Genomic DNA, 19,026 nt, shown 5'->3' on the forward strand with positions numbered 1-19,026 from the left:
TCTCCAATGTGCCAGGCAGATTGTTCATACTTCTATTTTATGTGGAAACAGTTTCAGGAGTAATTATAAATGAGAAGTACCAATACCTTATTAGTACATGGTGGTTTGACGTTCTCATGTATTATCTCATTTGGTCTTGACTCACTTAAGGTAGGCAGAGCTAGCTTGAGCCTCAGTGATAGAAAAGCTCAGGAAAAAGACTTTTTAAAACACTTAAATTTTATTATGAATACATTTTAGCATGGATTTAGATATGGGCATTAAGGAAGAGAGATAGCCATTTCAAGAAAAGACGATATACAACCAAGTATGGCCATGGATTTCTCAGGAGACACACAGACACACACACAGACAGAGAGAGAGAGAGAGAGAGAGAGAGAGAGAGAGAGAGAGAGAGGAGGGAGAGGGGGGGAGAGAGAGAGAGAGAGAGAGAGAGAGAGAGAGAGAGAGAGAGAGCGCTTTATGAATTTGCATTTCATCCCTGTACAAAGGCCATGCTACTCTCCTCTGTACCGTTCCAATTTTAATGTCTGCTGCCCAGTTGAGCACCAGAGAAAAGTCTCTGTTCTTCTACTTCCCTATTCTTTTATAGCAAGAATTTGAAAGCTATGCATGCAACCCTAGTGGACCCGATTGTGTCTATTTTCATATGGTCTGACAGCTAAGAATGCCTCTCACATTTTGAGGCCAAAGGGGCTGGGGATATAGCTTAGTTGGCAGAGTGCTTACCCAGCATGCACAAAGCCCTGACTTCTACCTCCAGCACCACAGAAAACTGGGCATGGTGGTGGATGCACCATAGTAACCCCAATACTTGGGAACTGTGGGCACAAGAATCAGAACTTTAAAGTTATCCCTGGCTATCTAGGGAGGTAAGGGCAGCCTGGGAGTCATGGTTCAAAACTTTAGCTGAAATATAAAGTCAAGAAGAATCTTTGATGAGAAGTTGAAACTGCATGAATTCAAAGCATAATCGTGTGAATTTCAATTTAGTCACTCACTATACAATTTTGATTAAAATCGAGCCACACTCAGTAAGTGCTTGGAGCAGTCTCCATGGGAGACCCACACTGCTGGAAAGTAAAAAGAAATTTACCATCTATTCATTTTCGGACAGTTTCTCAGACTTGTTTTAGAGTAATCACGTTCAATCTTGTCCCAAGAAAAGACAATGAATTTTCTCGTGTTTAAAGAACATTCAGAATGACAGCCGTGCCTGCGCCTGGATTAAAAGTCCTAGGAAAATTAGATTGCTTCCTGGCTGTGTACACATCCTCACACCCTCGTGACAGCAACTCTCCAATGCCTTCCCTACATCCCAACAAAATTTAAGCCCTTAATTACATGTGTACCTATCACAGCGTGTCTTCTCTTTCGGCAGGTACTGAGACATTTTGGCTCTTGCATCTGTTCTGCCCTGCCCCCATTCTCACTGGCAAGCAGCAGGAAGCACATTTATGAGAGACGACTGTGGAAGGCAGGCCAGTTTCATTCTCTTTACAACCCTACAACAGTGGTGCTGACATCTTCAGCACCCCCCCCCCCCCGCCCTTTCACTGGGAAAGGCTGAGTCACCTGCCCCAAATGGGACAAGGATTTAGGAAACATTCTTGTTCATAGAGCCAAGTGGTTGGGTGACAAGCTGACTCGGTGTGAACACAGGTTTTCCAGGAGAATCTAGGGGTCTGCAAAGCACCTGAGCATCCCACACATTCCTGGGGATTTCAGCACGCCCCCAAGAGGCGGGGAGCCCGCATCACTCTGTGGACCAAAGCTCGAAAAGCAGATCCAGAGAGGCAAAGGGCGGAGTCAGGGAATCCAAACCCAGGGTAAATAAAGGGAGTGTCACCCCGTCCAAGGCCCCTGAGACCTAGAGACTCCCGCCTCCCAGAGGCCCGCAACGAAGCGCTGAGTCACGCTGACTGACGATAGGCGCTCAGCAAACTCGTCAGTGTGCTGTGTCCCTGCCACCGCCGAGACTAGGCACGGCCTGGCTGTGGCCTCCCTCCTGAGCCTGCGCTACTGCCGAGTGAGTGGTATGGGGACCCCCGCCACCGTGAGGTTGATGTGTGTGTGTGTGTGTGTGTGTGTGTGTGTGTGTGTGTGTGTGTGTGTGTGTGTGCGCGTGTGCGCGTGTGCGTGTGCGCGCGTGGGCGCGCGCGCGCGCTCACGGTAGTCGAGGAGGAGATGCCCTGACCAGTATTCAGGATGCTGCCTTTCCAGGCCACTACAGGCTCCTAGGGGAACTGAGGGAGGGAGATGCTTAAATCACACAAGATTTGGTGAAAGGGACCACAGCTTGGCTTTTCTCCTGGCAGCACACTGCAATTAGCTAACTGCCTCATCCTTGTACCTGTGTATAGGGCCTAATTTTGAGAGTCGGCCAAGACCCAGAAACACTAGGTGGAGGCAAAAATACTGTGCTCAGAAGTTCATTTCTATCCCCCACATTTCATGGCCCAATAGATACATATTGCTGGTCTGCTAGAAAGGATACCTTTTAGGATCTGCCCTCAATAACTGCAGGGCACTCCAGGAAGCAGCAGCTCACTTCCTCATAGCGCTACTTGCATCCTTTGAGGTAGATGTTTCTCAATCCCATTTTATGGATGGAAAAGGTGAGGCACAGAGTGGAAGCAGGCTGGAATATGGCAAAGCTGAGATGTAAATCCAAGGCGTCCAGTTCCAGAATCGACTTCTTGTTAAAGCACTAATCTTGGTTTCAGTAAGGAATCTGTGAAGGGTTGGCTAGAGTTCCTGTGGTGACCAGATCTGGGGACTTGGGGTTACTTGTCTGCAAACACCTGGAGTTAAAAGGGGAGTCATTGTATCCGATCTGTGATATTTCCTTGGTTACGGCTTAGACTTCCATCAATAATGGAGTGCTTTTGAATAATAAATGTGATATATGGGTTGTTCCTGAACCTTGGATTCCATTGTCTGGGGCACTTCATGCATGATTTGTCTGTACTATAGAAGACATTATTAGGAAATTCAGAAATGTCTTGCCTGAAAAGTTGCCTGTACAAGACCTACATAAGATTAAGCCAGCCAAAATTCCAACACAGATGGGAGAAGGGTTCATGAAGTCCCACCCCTACCTGGGGTACGGAGTGTCAGTTTTCTTTAAGGAAGTGACCCCTATCAGGAAAATGACCCAACACCGTGCACATAAGGACAGCACCACTTGGACTCAGTAGCCTATGGAAAAAACATCATTAGCTTGGGAGTGAGATGTGGTCATGGGGGTCTGAAAGGAGTTGGAAACGGAACAAAGGGTTGCTATAAGAAGGCACATTGTATACATGCTTAAAACTATTAAGAGATGAATTTTTAAATGGCCATAGCCTTTAGAGATAGATGGATATTTGAAGCTCTCTTTCAATGTCAACATTATCATCTTCTGGTGGGAGTCACAGACCTCCAGTGTTTTCTCCTTGCTTCCAATGCCACCAAAAGAACCCTCACTTCCATCTTCCACCCTACATCATGGGGTGGACACTGAAAGTGTGTGTGTGTGTTGTTGTTGTTGTTGGGAGGTCAAGAGATGCCACTGAAGCAAAGCACATAAAATGGTCTTTAGATAAATCTTTTAAGTTCTTGCAAAGTGTTTTTATTTTTCACCTTTGTACAAGATGACTGCAGGATTATACAAAGTAACTGCTAATAATGGGGTTCCGAGTACCTAGGAAATTCTAACACATGTTCAGCATCATTGTGTTTTTAAAATCATCTAATCTACGTCCCATTCATAGTAAGTACACAATAAATTGCAATTGTTAGAATTTGAGACAAGTCTAATGACAATATCCTTAGTTTATAGTCTGGAGATAGGTCCTCCAATGTGATTTCTTTTGTTGTTGTCTTTCGTCTTGCCCTCCATCCTCTACAGCTCAGCACCAGAACGTTCTTTACACCATTCAAAATGGCATCCTCTAAGAAGGTTACTCTCTCAGTGCTCAGCCGGGAGCAGCCAGAGGGGGTTGGAGCACGGGTCCGCAGAAGCATTGGCAGACCTGAGGTATGCTGGCTGCATGGATATGTTGTCCTCTCCTTCCTGAAGGGACTGGTGCGATGCTGAAGGGGATTTGGGAAGAGAAGGCCAAGGTAGTCGTGAGCTTCCTTGTTGGGTTTCAGAGAGAGAAACATGAAACTCCACAATTGGGGCCCCAAGTGGATCACTCCCAGCCTAAAGGAGGCTTCTGGAATGTGGATCAAGAGGTTCTGGGTAGCAGGTATAGCTGAACTCTGGGAGATATGTCTGGGTTTCTCTGCCTACCCATGTACTGCCTTGAGCTAGGAAGCATGCTGGCTGTCAGCCTCAGCATTCATATCTTCAAATAGGCCCAACTTGTAGCCTCAGAATCACACAGAATAAGAAATTTATATTTGTGCACTGAGATCCAGCTCTGTAGATCTCTGGTTGTGGGGCAGGAGCACAAGGGAACTCAGGGAATGTCTCTACATGTTTTTCAACATTACAGAATTTTTTATTTGAATAGTAGGGAATACATGAAATTTAGGGGTGGATGCACAGAAGGGTGTCAAATAGTGCGCACAGCCAAGGGCTATAGCCCTAGTGCCATCCCACATTGAATGCTATGAGTAAGAGAAAAAAATGCATTGTAGGGATAGATGGCCTTTTGGGAAGTAGGGCTGATTTGTAGCTCTTACACTATATGCCAGGATTTAACATTTTTTATTATAATTTATTCATATTACATCCTGATTTTTATCCCCTAATCCTTTGGGTGGAGTTTCTCAGAGGACATGTTGGGCTAATATCTACTCGCATGGTATATGCCAGGATTTTCATACAGCCTCATTGCTAAGCTTTATCCCTCTCATTGCATACGGGTTACTTTGTTTACTTTTTGGTGTTAAGAAAGTGTATTTGAGAAATGTACATGCAATTGTTTTGTTCTTCAGTTTATTTTTTTTTTCAGTACCAGTACTGAACATAGGGAAGCCCCTGTACACACTACACAAGCCCTCTATCGCTAAGCTACTCCACAGCTCTCGTTTTGGATTTTATTTTAACACAAGAGTCTCACTAAGTTGCTAAGGCTGGCCTTGCACTTAAATCCTCCTGCTTCAGCCTCCTAAATATCTGGGATTGCCAGGCTCACCTTTGCTTATAGGGTTTGAAAAGTCTTGGCTTTTTCCCATGAGTGTTGTCCTACATTGTTAATGGGTTAGATGTTTTAAAATTTGAAGATGTAATTGAAAAAGTGTGTGTATTGTGTACAGCAGACTGTTCATATATTTGTATATGCAGAGGAATGGTTAAAACTAGCTCATCCGCATGTGTATTGCCTCACATAGTAAAAGAGCTGTTGATTTCTTGAACTTAGTCTTACCTGTCTGACTAATATCTCTCCATCCCTTCACCTCAGCCTCTAGAAGTCACCATTCTAGTCTGCGTTTCTGTTTGTTTAGATTCCATATACTGCTTGGGATATGCAGTATTTGTGTTTCTGTGGCTGGCTCATTTCACCCAGCCTGATGCTGATCGGTCATTGTGGTAAGGTAGCAAACACTTCTCCCTCATCAGCCCTGTCAGTCTTTTTTCTTCTGCCTGGTGCTTTGGCCATTTCTCTTTCCAACACTAACTCACTCATATTTAGCTCCTGAAGTCCAAAATGTGCCATTTGTTAAAGAAAATACACAACTAGGTTTATCATAGTGCCAGATGGAGGTGGTGTCATGTTCTAGCAAATGTCATAATTAACAGAAGAGCTGGAAAGAGTTCTAAGATCTCACAGACACCTGTTAGTAAGCTGTTACTACATATTGAGGGTTACCTATGATTTTAATTAGTCCATCTGTCAAGAACCTATCTATCCGCTGAGAATGTCTGTTTTTTTAAAATCCTGTGAGCCTCTTTGATTGTCTGGTGAAAACTATTAATTCCCTCGTAAAACAGTGTTTTGAAGTAAATAAAACAGAATAGATGAATTTTCAAGGAAATCTTTTTATACTATAACATGGTGGAGTTTTATTTGAAAAGTTATCTAGTGTATTTACATTAAGTGAAAAAGTTTTGAGTGATAAATCTAATTTCAAATGTGAACAGTATTTTTCATATACCTATTCACAGATGTAATATGTTATGAAAATAGCTTTGGTTTCTATTGGTGCCAGAATCACAGTTACTGGTAATTTATTATAATTGATTGAATTCACTCACAATTGAAGAAGATACTGAGTTTCAGTCTGGAGATGACCGTAATAGTTGCACAACGGTGTGAACGTACTTAATGCTATAAAATTGTGCTCTTAAAGTTTCAAAAATGCTAAATCTTGGGGCTACGGAGATGGCTTAGTGGTTAAGAGTGCGTTCTGGTTTTGTAGAGGACCTGAGTTTGACTTCTAGCACCCATATCTGGTGAATTACAACTACCTGTAACTCCTGCTCTGGGACATCTGATGACTTTATGTATATTTTGCCATGATAAAAATTCAGAAAAATTACAAGTTAGAAATTTTCCCAGAATGCAATTTTACATCTTTAAATTTTATTCTTTTCCTATATAAGAAAGCTGGACTGAAATCTACATTTTTTTTCAAGACCTTGATACGCTATTTAAATTCAGGTCTCCTATATCACAGGTTTCTGTAACTCTAATGGAAGAAAGAGGAATAATTCTCAGTGTCATCAACTTTGTTTCATCCCAAATGAGTACGAAGATGTTTCCAAACAATTATGTTCTATCTACATCAGTGTTTCTCAACCTTCCTAATGCTGTGACCCTTCAATACAGTTCCTCATACTGCGGTGACTCCAACCATAAAATTATTTTCATTGCTACCTCATAACTGTAATTTTGCTACTGTTATGAATTGTAATGTAAATATTTTGGAGATAATTTGCCAAAGGAGCTTTGACTCACAGGTTGAGAACCACAGTTCTACATCACTGAGGATTTTACAGTTTTGTGTCCTTGAAGTTTTTCCACTTAACACAGCGACACAAAAGTTTTCCGTGTTGTTACAGATTCTTCATAAATATCAATTAAAAATAATGTACCTTTTTTACTGTGTATGTCTACCATTTCTCTCGTGCTCAAGACCCTGTTTTTTGACTGTTGATTCAACAGAAAGGTAGACCTCTTCCCCTCCCCCAGCTGGGAATGAAGGCATTGTCTACATTAAGAAAGTTGCTTTTCAAAGTTTATGCACCAAAGAAGAAATAGAAACTTTGGACTACAAAGCTATTTTTGCATTGAAGCTGAAAAGTGCTCCATTTTAGTAGCCGTCACAAGTGTTTTGGCTTTTTTTTCCCCCCTTCCTACCACTGCAAATGTGGAGGTTGAAGAGAAATTTACAATGAGCCTTTCTATGGTTAACAATAAAGAAGAGATAGGGTGGGGCTGGTTCATATCCTTTAACACAGTTATCCATGGACCAGACTAGATTTTCATTGAGTTTGAATGAGTGAGTCGTATGTTGTTGGGAGGTGGTTCCTCTGTGCTCCCAGGAGGAGAGAAACCCATCACTCATCTGCACTTGTCGTTATGCTGCCTGATTCCACCAGATACTGTTCAGTCAAACGTGATTCTCTTTGGGTTATCTAACTACTTAAGAGAATAATTTGAAACAAACAAACAAAAAGAAAACCAAAGGAAGTAGTACAATGAATGTTCTGTGTCCTGTTCCATTCTACCCCAAGCATTTTGAACGGAAACTCAGATGTCATTTTGCTTGTAACTACTTCAGTTTGTGTCTCAGAAACACAAGAAGAGAGGGCAATGGGATCTCCGTGACACAAAAGCAGAAAGGGTGAACTATTTCAGGGGTAGGAGGTGACCAGCAAGAGGGAGAATGGTGGCATGGATAAATGTGCAGTATAATGTTATATAAAAATAACACAGTGAAAATCATCACTTTGTATGCCAGCTAACAATTTAATGTAAAGATGTGGAGGGAGAGGGCACAAAAGGTGAGGATGCTAAAAATATAATTATAGTCCTCTTACCATATTGGAACAGTTAAAGAATTCCTTGACATATTGTGTTTGATAACACAATAGCAACCACCACCTGCCCTCTGAAGATGACAGAAGCAAAGGGATAAATATCAACTGACCATCTTCATTTGATAAGGAATGGCCATAAAAGTTCCAGTCTGGAACTGCTGTGTGGTAGCCAGATTCAACTATAGGACCTAGCTACAAGAGGCTAAAGAATGTAACAAAAGTACCACCCAGAGTTTGTGGGGTGCGTTCTGCATACTTAGAATTATTCTGGACTCAATAGAGGGTCATTTGAACAGGGCAGCATCAGGCCTATCTCCAAAGGCCCTCATTTCGAATAGGCACTTCCAGTATTTCCTGGCTTTGAAAACCTGCTGGCTTGCTGGAATTTTATTAAGGTTTGCTACAGGGCAGAGGGCTGGTAGCCACAGATTTTGTTTGGAGTTCTGAAGATGTTGAAAGAACAAACTTGGAAGCTGCCAGTTAAATTTGGCAGCTAGAGGATTTGGAAGGATTTGAAGGAAATGAAACCCATAGGAAAAGAAAGATGTGATTGAATTGGGGACTTAATTAAAACATTTTAGAAATCAGAGTTCTCATGGAAGTCTGTTCGTGTGGACAGATGGCACATGTTTATTGAACATGTTGCTCAAGCTATAGTAGATGCTTGGAGATTAGTAAGAACTGATTTTCAGTCCAACTGTAAGTAGCACTCCAGTGTAACAGTGTAACACAAGGTAGTCCTGTTTATTAGAGCATCTTTTACTTACATCTCTTGCCTCCTGGCCAGTTGAACAGTTGATTTCTTGGACTCTTGATCAGCTTCCTGGATTTTGTGGTCTTTTCTCTTTTTTCTTTTTGCTTTTTCAAGACAGTGTTTCTCCGTGTAGCTTTTGGTTATCCTGGACTCGCTTTGTAGACCAGGCTGGCCTCGAACTCACAGTGATCTGCCTGCCTCTGCCTCCCGAGTGTGGGATTAAAGGTGTGCGGCACCGCTGCCCAGCCTCTGTGGCCTTTTCTTTCTTCTTTTGGATGTGTTCATGTGGCATACATTGGTCACTGGAAGGATCCAATGGACAATGAATAAAAAGAATACTGCTATGGTTTAAATATATGTGTCCTTCCCCAAATCAAAGTTTGAGATCCTACCCTTCAAGTTGAGGGATTAGCCCATGGTGTCTTTCAAAGTTAGTTATAGCATGAGGATGAAAACTGCATACTTGGCATCATTGGTCAAGGATCACAGAGAGTTAAATGGACCTTGCCATCATGTAAGGACACCGCTAGAAGCTTTTGCCTAAGAATCAGAAAATGGATTTTTACTAGAGATTAAAGCTGCTACCACCTTAATCTTGGACTTCTGAGCTTCCAGTACCATATGAAATACATTTTACATTAGTTACTTTGAAGGTACTCAACGTTATGTTGTTTTGTGATAGCACCTTGAGTGGACTAAAACAAAGGATGGGGCCAATTCTTCTATTACTTTGGCCAATAGTTCCTGGATTCTGTGTAGATGGCTCTTTATCAAATAGCTCTTTGGCCACAATCTTGATGACAAGCCTCCTCATTCTTTACAAGTGGGCTGCATATTTTCCAAACCTTTTAAGTTTATTAACAGTTCTGTGTTTGTATTATTTCTCTCTTCTTACATTTTGTTACACGCAGTCAAAGGGAGCCATACCACACCTCCAGCACGTTAGAAATGACTGTAGCTAAGTTAACTAATTTCAGTACTTGAAAGTTCTGCTAACCATGAAACACAAGGACAAGAATACAGTTCAGCCATGTTCTTTGCCTTGTAAACAGGATCATCTTTCCTCCAGCTTCCAGTGTGTGCTTCATTTCTTTGTTGTTTTTTTAAATCTGTATTTATTTATTATGTATATAATGTTCTGTCTGCCCGCCAGAAGAGGGCACCAGATCTCATAGTCGAGAGTCACCATGTGGTTGCTGGGAATTGAACTCAGGACCCTTGGAAGAACAGACAGTGCTCTTAACCTCTGAACCATCTTTCCAGCCAGATTAATTTCTTTCAGAGAAACCATATGTGCTTGTTACCACCAATCATTTCATTCAGGATTGTTCAGCTAGTGTTTAAGAGGACTAGGGTGCTATCTGTGGCTCTCCTCCATTTCTTTTTGACCTCCAAATTTCACACTCCATAATATAGCTTTGATTATTTTCTAGGATGACTCTCAAAAGCTTTCTAGCCTTGAACTTATTACCCAATCCCAGAGGCTGCCTCCATATTTTGAGATTTTCATTCCAGAACAGTAACAGTGAACAATTACTGTTCTAGGGGTAGCTGATAGTGTCAAGGGTTGACTGAAAAGAGAGAACTTTTTGTCTTCAGAGTTTATTTGAGAGCAGTTTATTTACCCATATGAATCTCTTTGGCACCAAGAAGCAATACATATTTATCTAATCTTCATTCATATTAAAAGACAAAGGAGAAAAAGACACACAATTACCTCACTTGATAGATAGACAAAAGCAAGACAATTGAAAATCCATCCAATAAAACTTAATAACTAGAAATGGAAGGATAGCTCCTTAACCCTATGAAGGGAGTCCACAGAGAAATAGAAACCTGCAATTAACAACCCGGGTTAGCAATAAAACTTTAAATAGCCAGCTAGACAAAATAAGGGACAAGGCAACGATACCTACTACCATCGTTTCTACTCAACACTCAGAAGTGCTAGTTCACAAAAAAACAAGAAACAAAAAGAGATGTAAGTTAGGGCTGGTGATGTAGCTTGGTGGTATGGTGCTTGTGTAGTGTGCATGAGATGCCAGCTTCCATCTTCAGTACAAGGTTTGAAAATGAGAAAAAGCCTAGCTATTTGCTTATGGGTGTTGATTGGACTATTGCTCTCAAATATTTGCTCCCTTCCTGCAATCGGATTGTTTGTTCCCATCCATCTTTAGGTGTGTTACCCATGAGCCCCAGTGTAATTGTCCTTCTTGTTTGGCTAGACCATGCAGGTGCTGTTTTAATGTGAGTTCCATAAAGAGAAGAAGATGCAGAGGCCAGCCTTCCATCCTTACACTTAGGATATGGAGGCAGGAAGAGTGAGAGCTCATTTCAAAGCACAAAACCTTTAACCTCTATCCTTTACCCGTCTATCAACATAATTCTAAGTGTAGTATAGAAATATAATATTTATTTTTAAATGAAATATAGTTAAATTTATATATTTACTCTTTTTATTTGATTAGTATCACTGCATTTATATTTGAGCCATTAATAAAGAGGAAGAATTGGCATATGTAGGCACATACATATGAGTTACTTAGAGTTAATAGAGGAAATTAAAGGCTTATTAAATAAAATTATGAAGAATATCTGTTTCTGTGCAAGGATACTCAGGAACTTTTAATTTTATGTGCACATGGAATTCCAATAGGTGATTGGCAGAGACTTTGTCAAGCACGCCAACCTCTTTTACTCCCCTTCTTTCTGGAACATTCCTCCTCTTCTTCTTTCCACTTGATTAGCTCCATCATGACTTCAAGACTTAGCTCAAGAGCCACTTTCCTGGCAGTTAATTTCCTGATGCCCCTTTCATATGTGTGAAGTTGTTTTCCTGGAGAGCACTCATAATCACATTGTAGTTGATTTTATAAACTCCCACATCATGATATTAATAATCTGTTACAGACTGCTCATGCCTTACTTGACTTCATCATAGATAATCATGAAATGCTTTTCAGTCTTTGCTCTTCTTTTAGAATGTCAATTCTAATGTAATTGATGAATCCTTATGTGGATGCACGATTCCTTCCTGAGTATAATTTGCATTTTAGAAGGTTGCTCACTGGTTACACAATCTTCAATGAGTTTTGTTAGATACGTCTGTGCATGTAGCCTCTGTAGTATGATTTAAAAGCCATGTCTAACATGCTGAATTTTATTATTCCAGTTGAAAAATCTGGATCCATTTTTACTGTTTGATGAATTTAAAGGAGGAAGGCCAGGAGGATTTCCTGATCATCCCCACCGAGGTTTTGAAACAGTAAGTACAAAGATTGACTTCAAAAGTGTGCCCTTGAAATTTTGATTTTTACTTCTAATAGAAAATTTTGAAAGATTTATTTATTTATTTTGTGTATATGAGTGATCTATCTGTATGTATACCTGCATGCCAGAAGAAGGCATTAGATCACCAGTATAGGTTGTTGTGAGCCACCATGTGGTTGCTGGGAATTGAACCAGGACGTCTGGAAGAGCAGACAGTGCTCTTAACCGCTGAGCCATCTCTCCAGCCCCTATATATTTCTTTTTTCTTTTTTCCTGGTTTTGGTTTTTGAGACAGGGTTTCTCTGTGTAGCCTTGGCTGTCCTGGACTCACTTTGTAGACCAGGCTGGCCTTGAACTCACAGTGATCCACCTGCCTCTGCTTCCCGAGTGCTAGGATTAGAGGCGTGCACCACCACACCTGGCTCTAATAGAAAATTTAATCACAGAAGCAATGGATATAGCCCAAAATTAATTTATGCTTTTCTTGCCATAGGCTACGATATAGTTGTTAAAGCTATTTTATATGAAATGTACTCAAAATTAAATGTTAACTATTTTTAATAATATTTAATTTGTGTCCTGCTGACATTTCTATCCGAAATGTTAATAAAGAGCAATAAATGGCTTCTCAAAATATACAGTTAATCCCTCTGGCAGTGGATAAAGAGAACCTTGGTGGTGGTGGTGTTTTTTTTGTTTTTGTTTTTGTTTTTGTTTTTGTTTTTTCCTGAGACAGGATTTCTCTGTGTAATAGCCCTGGCTGTCCTGGAACTCTCTTTGTAGACCAGGCTGGCCTCAAACTCACAGAGATCCACCTGCCTCTGCCTCCAAGTGCTTGTGCGAGTGCTTGTATTAAAGATGTATGCAACCATGTCCAGCTAGTGGTGTTGTTCTTATATCAGTCAGGGGCAGAGCAGATAGAAGTCCTTTGCTCACTCTCGATGTCTGGCTTAGTGACCAAAGCTGTTTTATGCTTAAGACACATAAAAATCAAATCAAATCAAACCCAGGCAGTACAGAGGGGGAAAAGGAATATAGACAGAGACCTATGTTCCACCAGGTCGCACAAAGCAGGTGGAGAAGATGCCCACAGACCTGCCCTCTGCCCCAAAACACTGGTGGGCTATAGACACAGCATGCCACCCACAGACCTCTTCACTGCAGCATCACATAGGTGGGCCATTGATACCTGCTTGCTGAAGGATGTTGTCCAGAGACCCTCCAGCTGTGTTGCCGATCTGTATTTGGAGGCGCTGCAATGTGTGAGTAAGTGGTGGTCAGATGGGAGAGAAGGAGAAGTGCAGCAGTTTGAGGACAATGAAGAAAGATGGAACTGGAGACTAGACGGTGAAGAGCAGTAGCCTGTTGTGAGTGGCCAGTCCTGCCACCAGGGGCCATGGTGAGGTCCCAGCCTGAGCTGCCACTGAGGACCATGTGTGAGTCTGTGGCTACCGTGCTTGAGTGGCAGAGTTCAATGTTGATGCCCGTGGCTCATTTTATCACAAAATAACATAGGGATGTCCCTGGTTGGGGCAGCCACTTGGATGTCCAGGGCCTGTGCAGAACTGGCCATTCTCCTCACTGGCTGCAGCATTCTGGAGAGCTGGCCCCACTTTTCACCAGCAGCAGCAGATGGGAGAGGCCCTATGCTTTACCCAGGTAGCACAGTAAAGCTGGCCCTGGTGGCAGGGGCATGGGTGAGCTGCCTGGAGGATGTGAGAACAGGAGAGTTGGTCCAGCCCCTAGGAGACTACAGCACTTGGGAGAATGGCCCCTATGCCTTGACTGGGAGAAAGCACAGTGCAGCTTGCACTGGAGATATGAGTGTGAGTGAGACCCCCAAGGCCATGAGAACTGGAGAGCTGACCCTGCCCTCTTCTTGCTGATGGTGGAATTGGGTGGCCTAACTAGAGCAGTGCTGGAGAGCTTGCCCTGTTGGTGCAGATAAGGGAGATATTGTGCTGACCAGCTCAACTATCACCCAGGCTCAAATCCAGAGCTTTGAGTTGGCTCACTGCAAAATCTATATCATCTGCAAATATTTGGGATATATGAAAGGACCAGTCCCATTGATCCAAAGCTGCAGGATCTCCATGACACAGGACAACAACAGGATAACTGGGAGGAGTCTCAATGAGGATCTGATATTGATGGTGTCAAAAAAGCCAGAGATCTCAAAGCAAGCCAAATGACTCATTGCAATGAACATTTACAAGTGAAGATGTGTGGACAGAGGGATATACTGTGAGACACACATATTATAGACAACACATAATTTAAGAACTCAATGAATATTATATTAAGTTCTAAGGAATTAGAATCAAGGAGCCAAACTTCAATGCTCTAAAGTTTCAGGTCTTTTGGACATACTCACATATTTATAAATTTATTTACAAAATTTGGAGATATTTTTGGACACTTTTTTGTTTTATAGATAGGAAATAAAGGCATTTAATATAATATTGTGACATTTTCAATTACTCCCATTTTCCACATATCTATTCTGGGAAACCTTGGGGACATTACAAAGTTCAGCTCTTTTTCCATGAGAACCACCCATAGTTGTGGTAAAAAGAGCTGGGCTTGTTAAAGGCTTAGTGTATTTATAAAGCTAATTAGTGATTTAATAAATATTTACCCAGGGCTTACAACATGCAAGGGTTGGTGAAGGCTGATCTTTCCCATGTTGGGGGTGTGCTGTGTGTTGGGAAGTGGTGGTAGGAGACAGAGAATGTGGCTAAACCATGTCCCCTGGATGGGGAGACCTGGTGGCACTCAGAGGAAGGACAGCAGGTTACCAAGAAGAGACTTGATACCCTATGAGCATATACAGGGGGAGGTAATCCCCCTCAGGAACAGTCATAGGGGAGGGGAATAAGGGGAAAATGGGAGGGAGGGAAGAATGGGAGGATACAAGGGATGGGATAACCATTGAGATGTAACAAGAATAAATTAATAAAGGAGGAAAAAAAAAGAATAAGTCTTGAGCCCTGCTTGCTTCCATGTATATTCTAGTTAAGAAAGTGAAAAACAGACAAGGAAAGATTTGATCACTGTGTTTAACCATGGAAAGATTTAACCAGGAAACTTCCAGAAACAAGATGAGGCTAGTTAACTCTGTGTCCCTTCATTTACCCATTTGCCGCCAAGTTCTCCTCTTTGCTAACACAGTGCTGCACTGCGTCTTACTTTATAGCAATGGTGGGAGCCATGCTTCTGCCTTCCTTATACCTGTATTTGATTCTAATCCTCGACCAGAATTCTACAACTCTGGTTGCCACCTTACAAATCCTATAATCTCTTTTTGTGTATTAGTATCTCCATCATCTTTTCCAAACATGGTGCACTTTCCAAAAGGATGCACTTTCTTCTTCATTTGGTCACAATAACCTGATGTTTGTACCAGTTTAACATATATGTACGCCTCAGTGGTAGCCTTGAGCAACTATGTTTCATCAGAGTCATAGAATATATGACTTTTTGTTAGCTATAGGATATGGATATTGATGCTTGGCCCTTTTATCTTAAGAATTTTCCATTCAATTATAGCTGTAACTACATTTTATTTTTACTATTTGTAGATTTTGTATTTTTGAGTTCACCTGCTTGGAAAACTCATTGAAAATTGCTAAATCAACACTTGAAGAGCTTTGATGATAATTCAGGGTGTTAGAGTTGCCCAGTTTGTCTTTTGCCACTGGGGTGTAGCAAGATGATGCCATCGTTATTGTTTCAGTTCTCATAATATAGGCTAGTGTCCTTGTGACAACCTTAGTGGCATGCTTCTCATGTTTTCATGCTTCTTTAGGGGGTAAGTTTCTGATTCAAAATGGTTCCTGAGCATTCTCTATTGTATTCTTTCACAGAGGGCTGCCAGTATGCCTGTTCATGGAGAAATTATGTGCATTCAGTAAGCTTTTAGGTATGATTTAGTATTGTTGCTTGAGAGTTCATTAACGTTAGTAGGTAATAAATATAGCATATAAGGTCTTTAAATAGAGCACACATATAATAGAGGCAGACGTAGATGGGCTGACAAAAATATTGTTGCCAGAGATTTGAGGGAATCCAATCTTAGATTGCTGCTAGGAGCCAATGGTTCAGAACTTGTTAATTAAGGGATTGCCATTCTGTGTCTGGCGGGATCCTGGACCTTGTCCAGGAAGCTGAAGTCCATTGAGCACCAAACTGGAAGTACATGCTCCTCCGCTGGAAAGTCAGGGCTACGTCAGTTTCCAGGCAGAAAATGATGGAACTCCGAATGATCTGTGTGCCAAGATATCCTGTTAGTCCAGAAAGTCCACCACCAAGTGTTACAGCTCTTTTGATAAACAAGCAGGAAGGTTAGGTAACCTTAACCCTAACCCTGCCATGCAGTGAAAGGTCATAGCCCTTTTTGCTAGGCTGCTAGCCCCAGGCCAGACAGCAGCAGGGAGCTTGGCGCTCCTGAGCCAAGCCAAGTGGTTTTGGGAGCCCGACTTGGCTCAGGCAAATCTGGTGGTTGCTTCAGGAACAGCCAGCAAGTGGACTTTGCCCTGGATGAACTGCAATGGCAGTGGAAGCTCAGTGCCTCTCAGCAAGCTTCAGAGGTGGTTACCGGGGTGACCAGGTGGTGGTGATCAAGATGTGAGCCTGTCTGGCTGTGGTTGGCAGCAGCAAGGTGCCCCGAGCAAGCTTGGCTAGGTAGCTGAATTTGAAGGTTCAGTAACGAAGTAGTTGGTCATGGTAGAGGAATAGAGAGAGAGAGAGAGAGAGAGAGAGAGAGAGAGAGAGAGAGAGAGAGAGAGAGAGAGAGAGAGAGTTTGTTTCATGAATCAGGGACATTATAAACCTTGGGGAGTGGGAGGGGTTTTGGAAGTGAATGTGTTTGATTTGCTGGGACCAGGAGTGCCAGGAATACTTCATTTACATGCAGCAGCACGGTCCTATCATAAGAAGGGGAATGCAGTACTTAATTATCATATGGGCAAGGATGGGGGAAGAACTCTAGGTATGGAAAAAGATCATTGACTAAAAGCCAAGTTACCAAGGCATCTCATTAGAATGGGAAGGTTATTTCCAGGAATCCCCAGGTACACACTGAATAGTTTTTTTTTTAATGGGGAAAGGGTTGGGCTTGTAATCTTCCTGAGGGCTATGTGACACTCCTTAGAGGATCTGGGCTTTCCCCAGATCAGGTGGAGGAGGGAAACCCAGCTGAGGAAGGGAGTCCATCATTTTAGCACTGACTTCAAGGTCCTTCTGGTAATGCTAGACTTCAGCCTTAACAGCAGAGTCCAACAAGGGATCATGATAGTTTATAGAACATCATTACTTTAAATCCTGAGGAACGACTATGTCAATTTTATCCCCAGAGTATAGGTAAGGAAGAACTTAACTTTCTATAAATGCAAACCTTTAAAGTCTGAAATTTAGGACTGGAGAAATGTTAGGCCTAATTTGCAGTGTGTGTGTGTGTGTGTGTGTGTGTGTGTGTGTGTGTGTGTGTGTGTGTGTGTGTGTGTAGGTCCACGACTATCTGATTTAAGCAAGCTGTATTTAGCCAGCAGACTGCCTCTTTCAAAGTCAGGATTTCAGAGTGCAGTACTGGATATGAGAAAGCCAAGATTTTTTTTTTTTATAGAGCGCAGGCGTAGAGGGTTTCCAAGTGGAGGCAAATAGGTGGGGTACAGGAGCAGAAAGAACATAATAGAACAAGGTAATCATAATAAGGTCATATAGGGGGTAATATAACTTTTAGGGTTGCAAGATGGCTATAAATAACTTTTTGAAACAAAGACACTATTACTATTCCTGGAATAGATAGAAAAGAACCATTTGTAGTTAAGGTTACAGATGGGGCATAGCGTAATGAAACAGCGGTGTAACCATAAACAGGAATGAACCTAGTTTGTCTTTACTTGGAAAATGGCTTTTAATCCTAAGAAGGAGTCAGTGTCCAGCACCCACATTCCTCACAGCTATCTGAAACTCCAGTTCCAGGGGTGCCCTCTTCTAGCTTCATTTGGCATCAGGCAATGTATACAATGTTGTTACCTCACACACAAAGCATCCATACAGACAAAATAAACATAAGGCAACTTCAAAAACTATAAATGAAAAAAGAATCCTTTGATGTAAAGCCGAGTCCACCTTTGCCTCTTATTACTTTCTCTCTTGAGTTCAATCTAAAATCCAAAGCCTAGTACTGTTTGTATAGAAAATAAAATAAAATAAAATAAAATGGCTTGAGCATAATAATTGATATGCCTTGTTTTGTTACATCACCACCCAGAAGTAGTAAGTGTTATTGTTTGACCCTTTTTCTGGTGTCATGTTATTATATTTATGTGTGTGTGTGTGTGTGTGTGTGTGTATAATGTTATATATAAATTTCTAATGGTATAATGTTACCACTAGAACATTACATTATACCATTAGAAATTTTCCAACATTTTTCAAAAAGCTATTAAAAATAGTTTTCTTTCTTTCTCTCTTTCTTGTGTGTGTCTGTGTGTGTCTCTCTGTGTGTGTGCTCATGCCATGGCACCTGTATGGAGGTCAGGGAACAGCTTTCTAGAATTCGGTCTCTCCCCCCACCATGTGGATCCTGCCTATGGAACGCAGGTCAGCTTGTCTGGCTTAGTGCCAAGCACCTTTACCCTTTGAGCCATCTTACTTGATCCCAATTTTTTTTTTTTTAGTGATCTTTAGTGTCTACCATGACCTAGTACCAATTAACATTAGCATGGTGATATATGAAGGCACCTGTTTCCTCTCAGCATAACCAATATAATATATTTACTTGACTTTTTGTTTTGTTTTCGAGACAGGGTTTCTCTGTGTAGCCTTGACTGTCCTGGACTTGCTTTGTAGACCAGACTGGCCTCGAACTCATAGCGATCGCCTGCCTCTGCCTCCCGAGTGCTGGGATTAAAAGACGTGTGCCATCGTGGCCTGGCACTTTACTTTTTAAGTGTTTGCTGTTTTAACAATTCAAATTCTCTCATTATAATTTTAATTTCCAATTTTCTGAACAAAGTTG

The 19,026-nt window shown here is 41.7% G+C and overlaps 1 protein-coding gene across 2 annotated transcripts in view; it reads left to right on the forward strand.

Moving 5' to 3' along the window:
* Positions 1 to 1,835: 1,835 nt before the first annotated feature.
* The window catches only part of PIR (pirin), a 92,819-nt gene continuing 75,628 nt past the window's right edge, over positions 1,836 to 19,026 (forward strand). Inside the window, exons 1-3 of one of the 2 annotated variants that reach the window (XM_084790451.1) lie at positions 1,836 to 2,029; positions 3,893 to 4,021; positions 11,905 to 11,997. In XM_084790451.1, coding sequence (XP_084646577.1) covers positions 3,926 to 4,021; positions 11,905 to 11,997 — 189 coding nt within the window. In that variant the 5' untranslated portion in view covers positions 1,836 to 2,029; positions 3,893 to 3,925. Of the gene's footprint in view, positions 2,030 to 3,892; positions 4,022 to 11,904; positions 11,998 to 19,026 lie in introns of those variants that run through there. The other variant, XM_084790452.1, reaches the window with a different exon arrangement.

This window comes from Acomys minous (assembly GCF_964271855.1).
Source record: "Acomys minous genome assembly, chromosome: 7".
NCBI lineage: Eukaryota > Metazoa > Chordata > Mammalia > Rodentia > Muridae > Acomys > Acomys minous.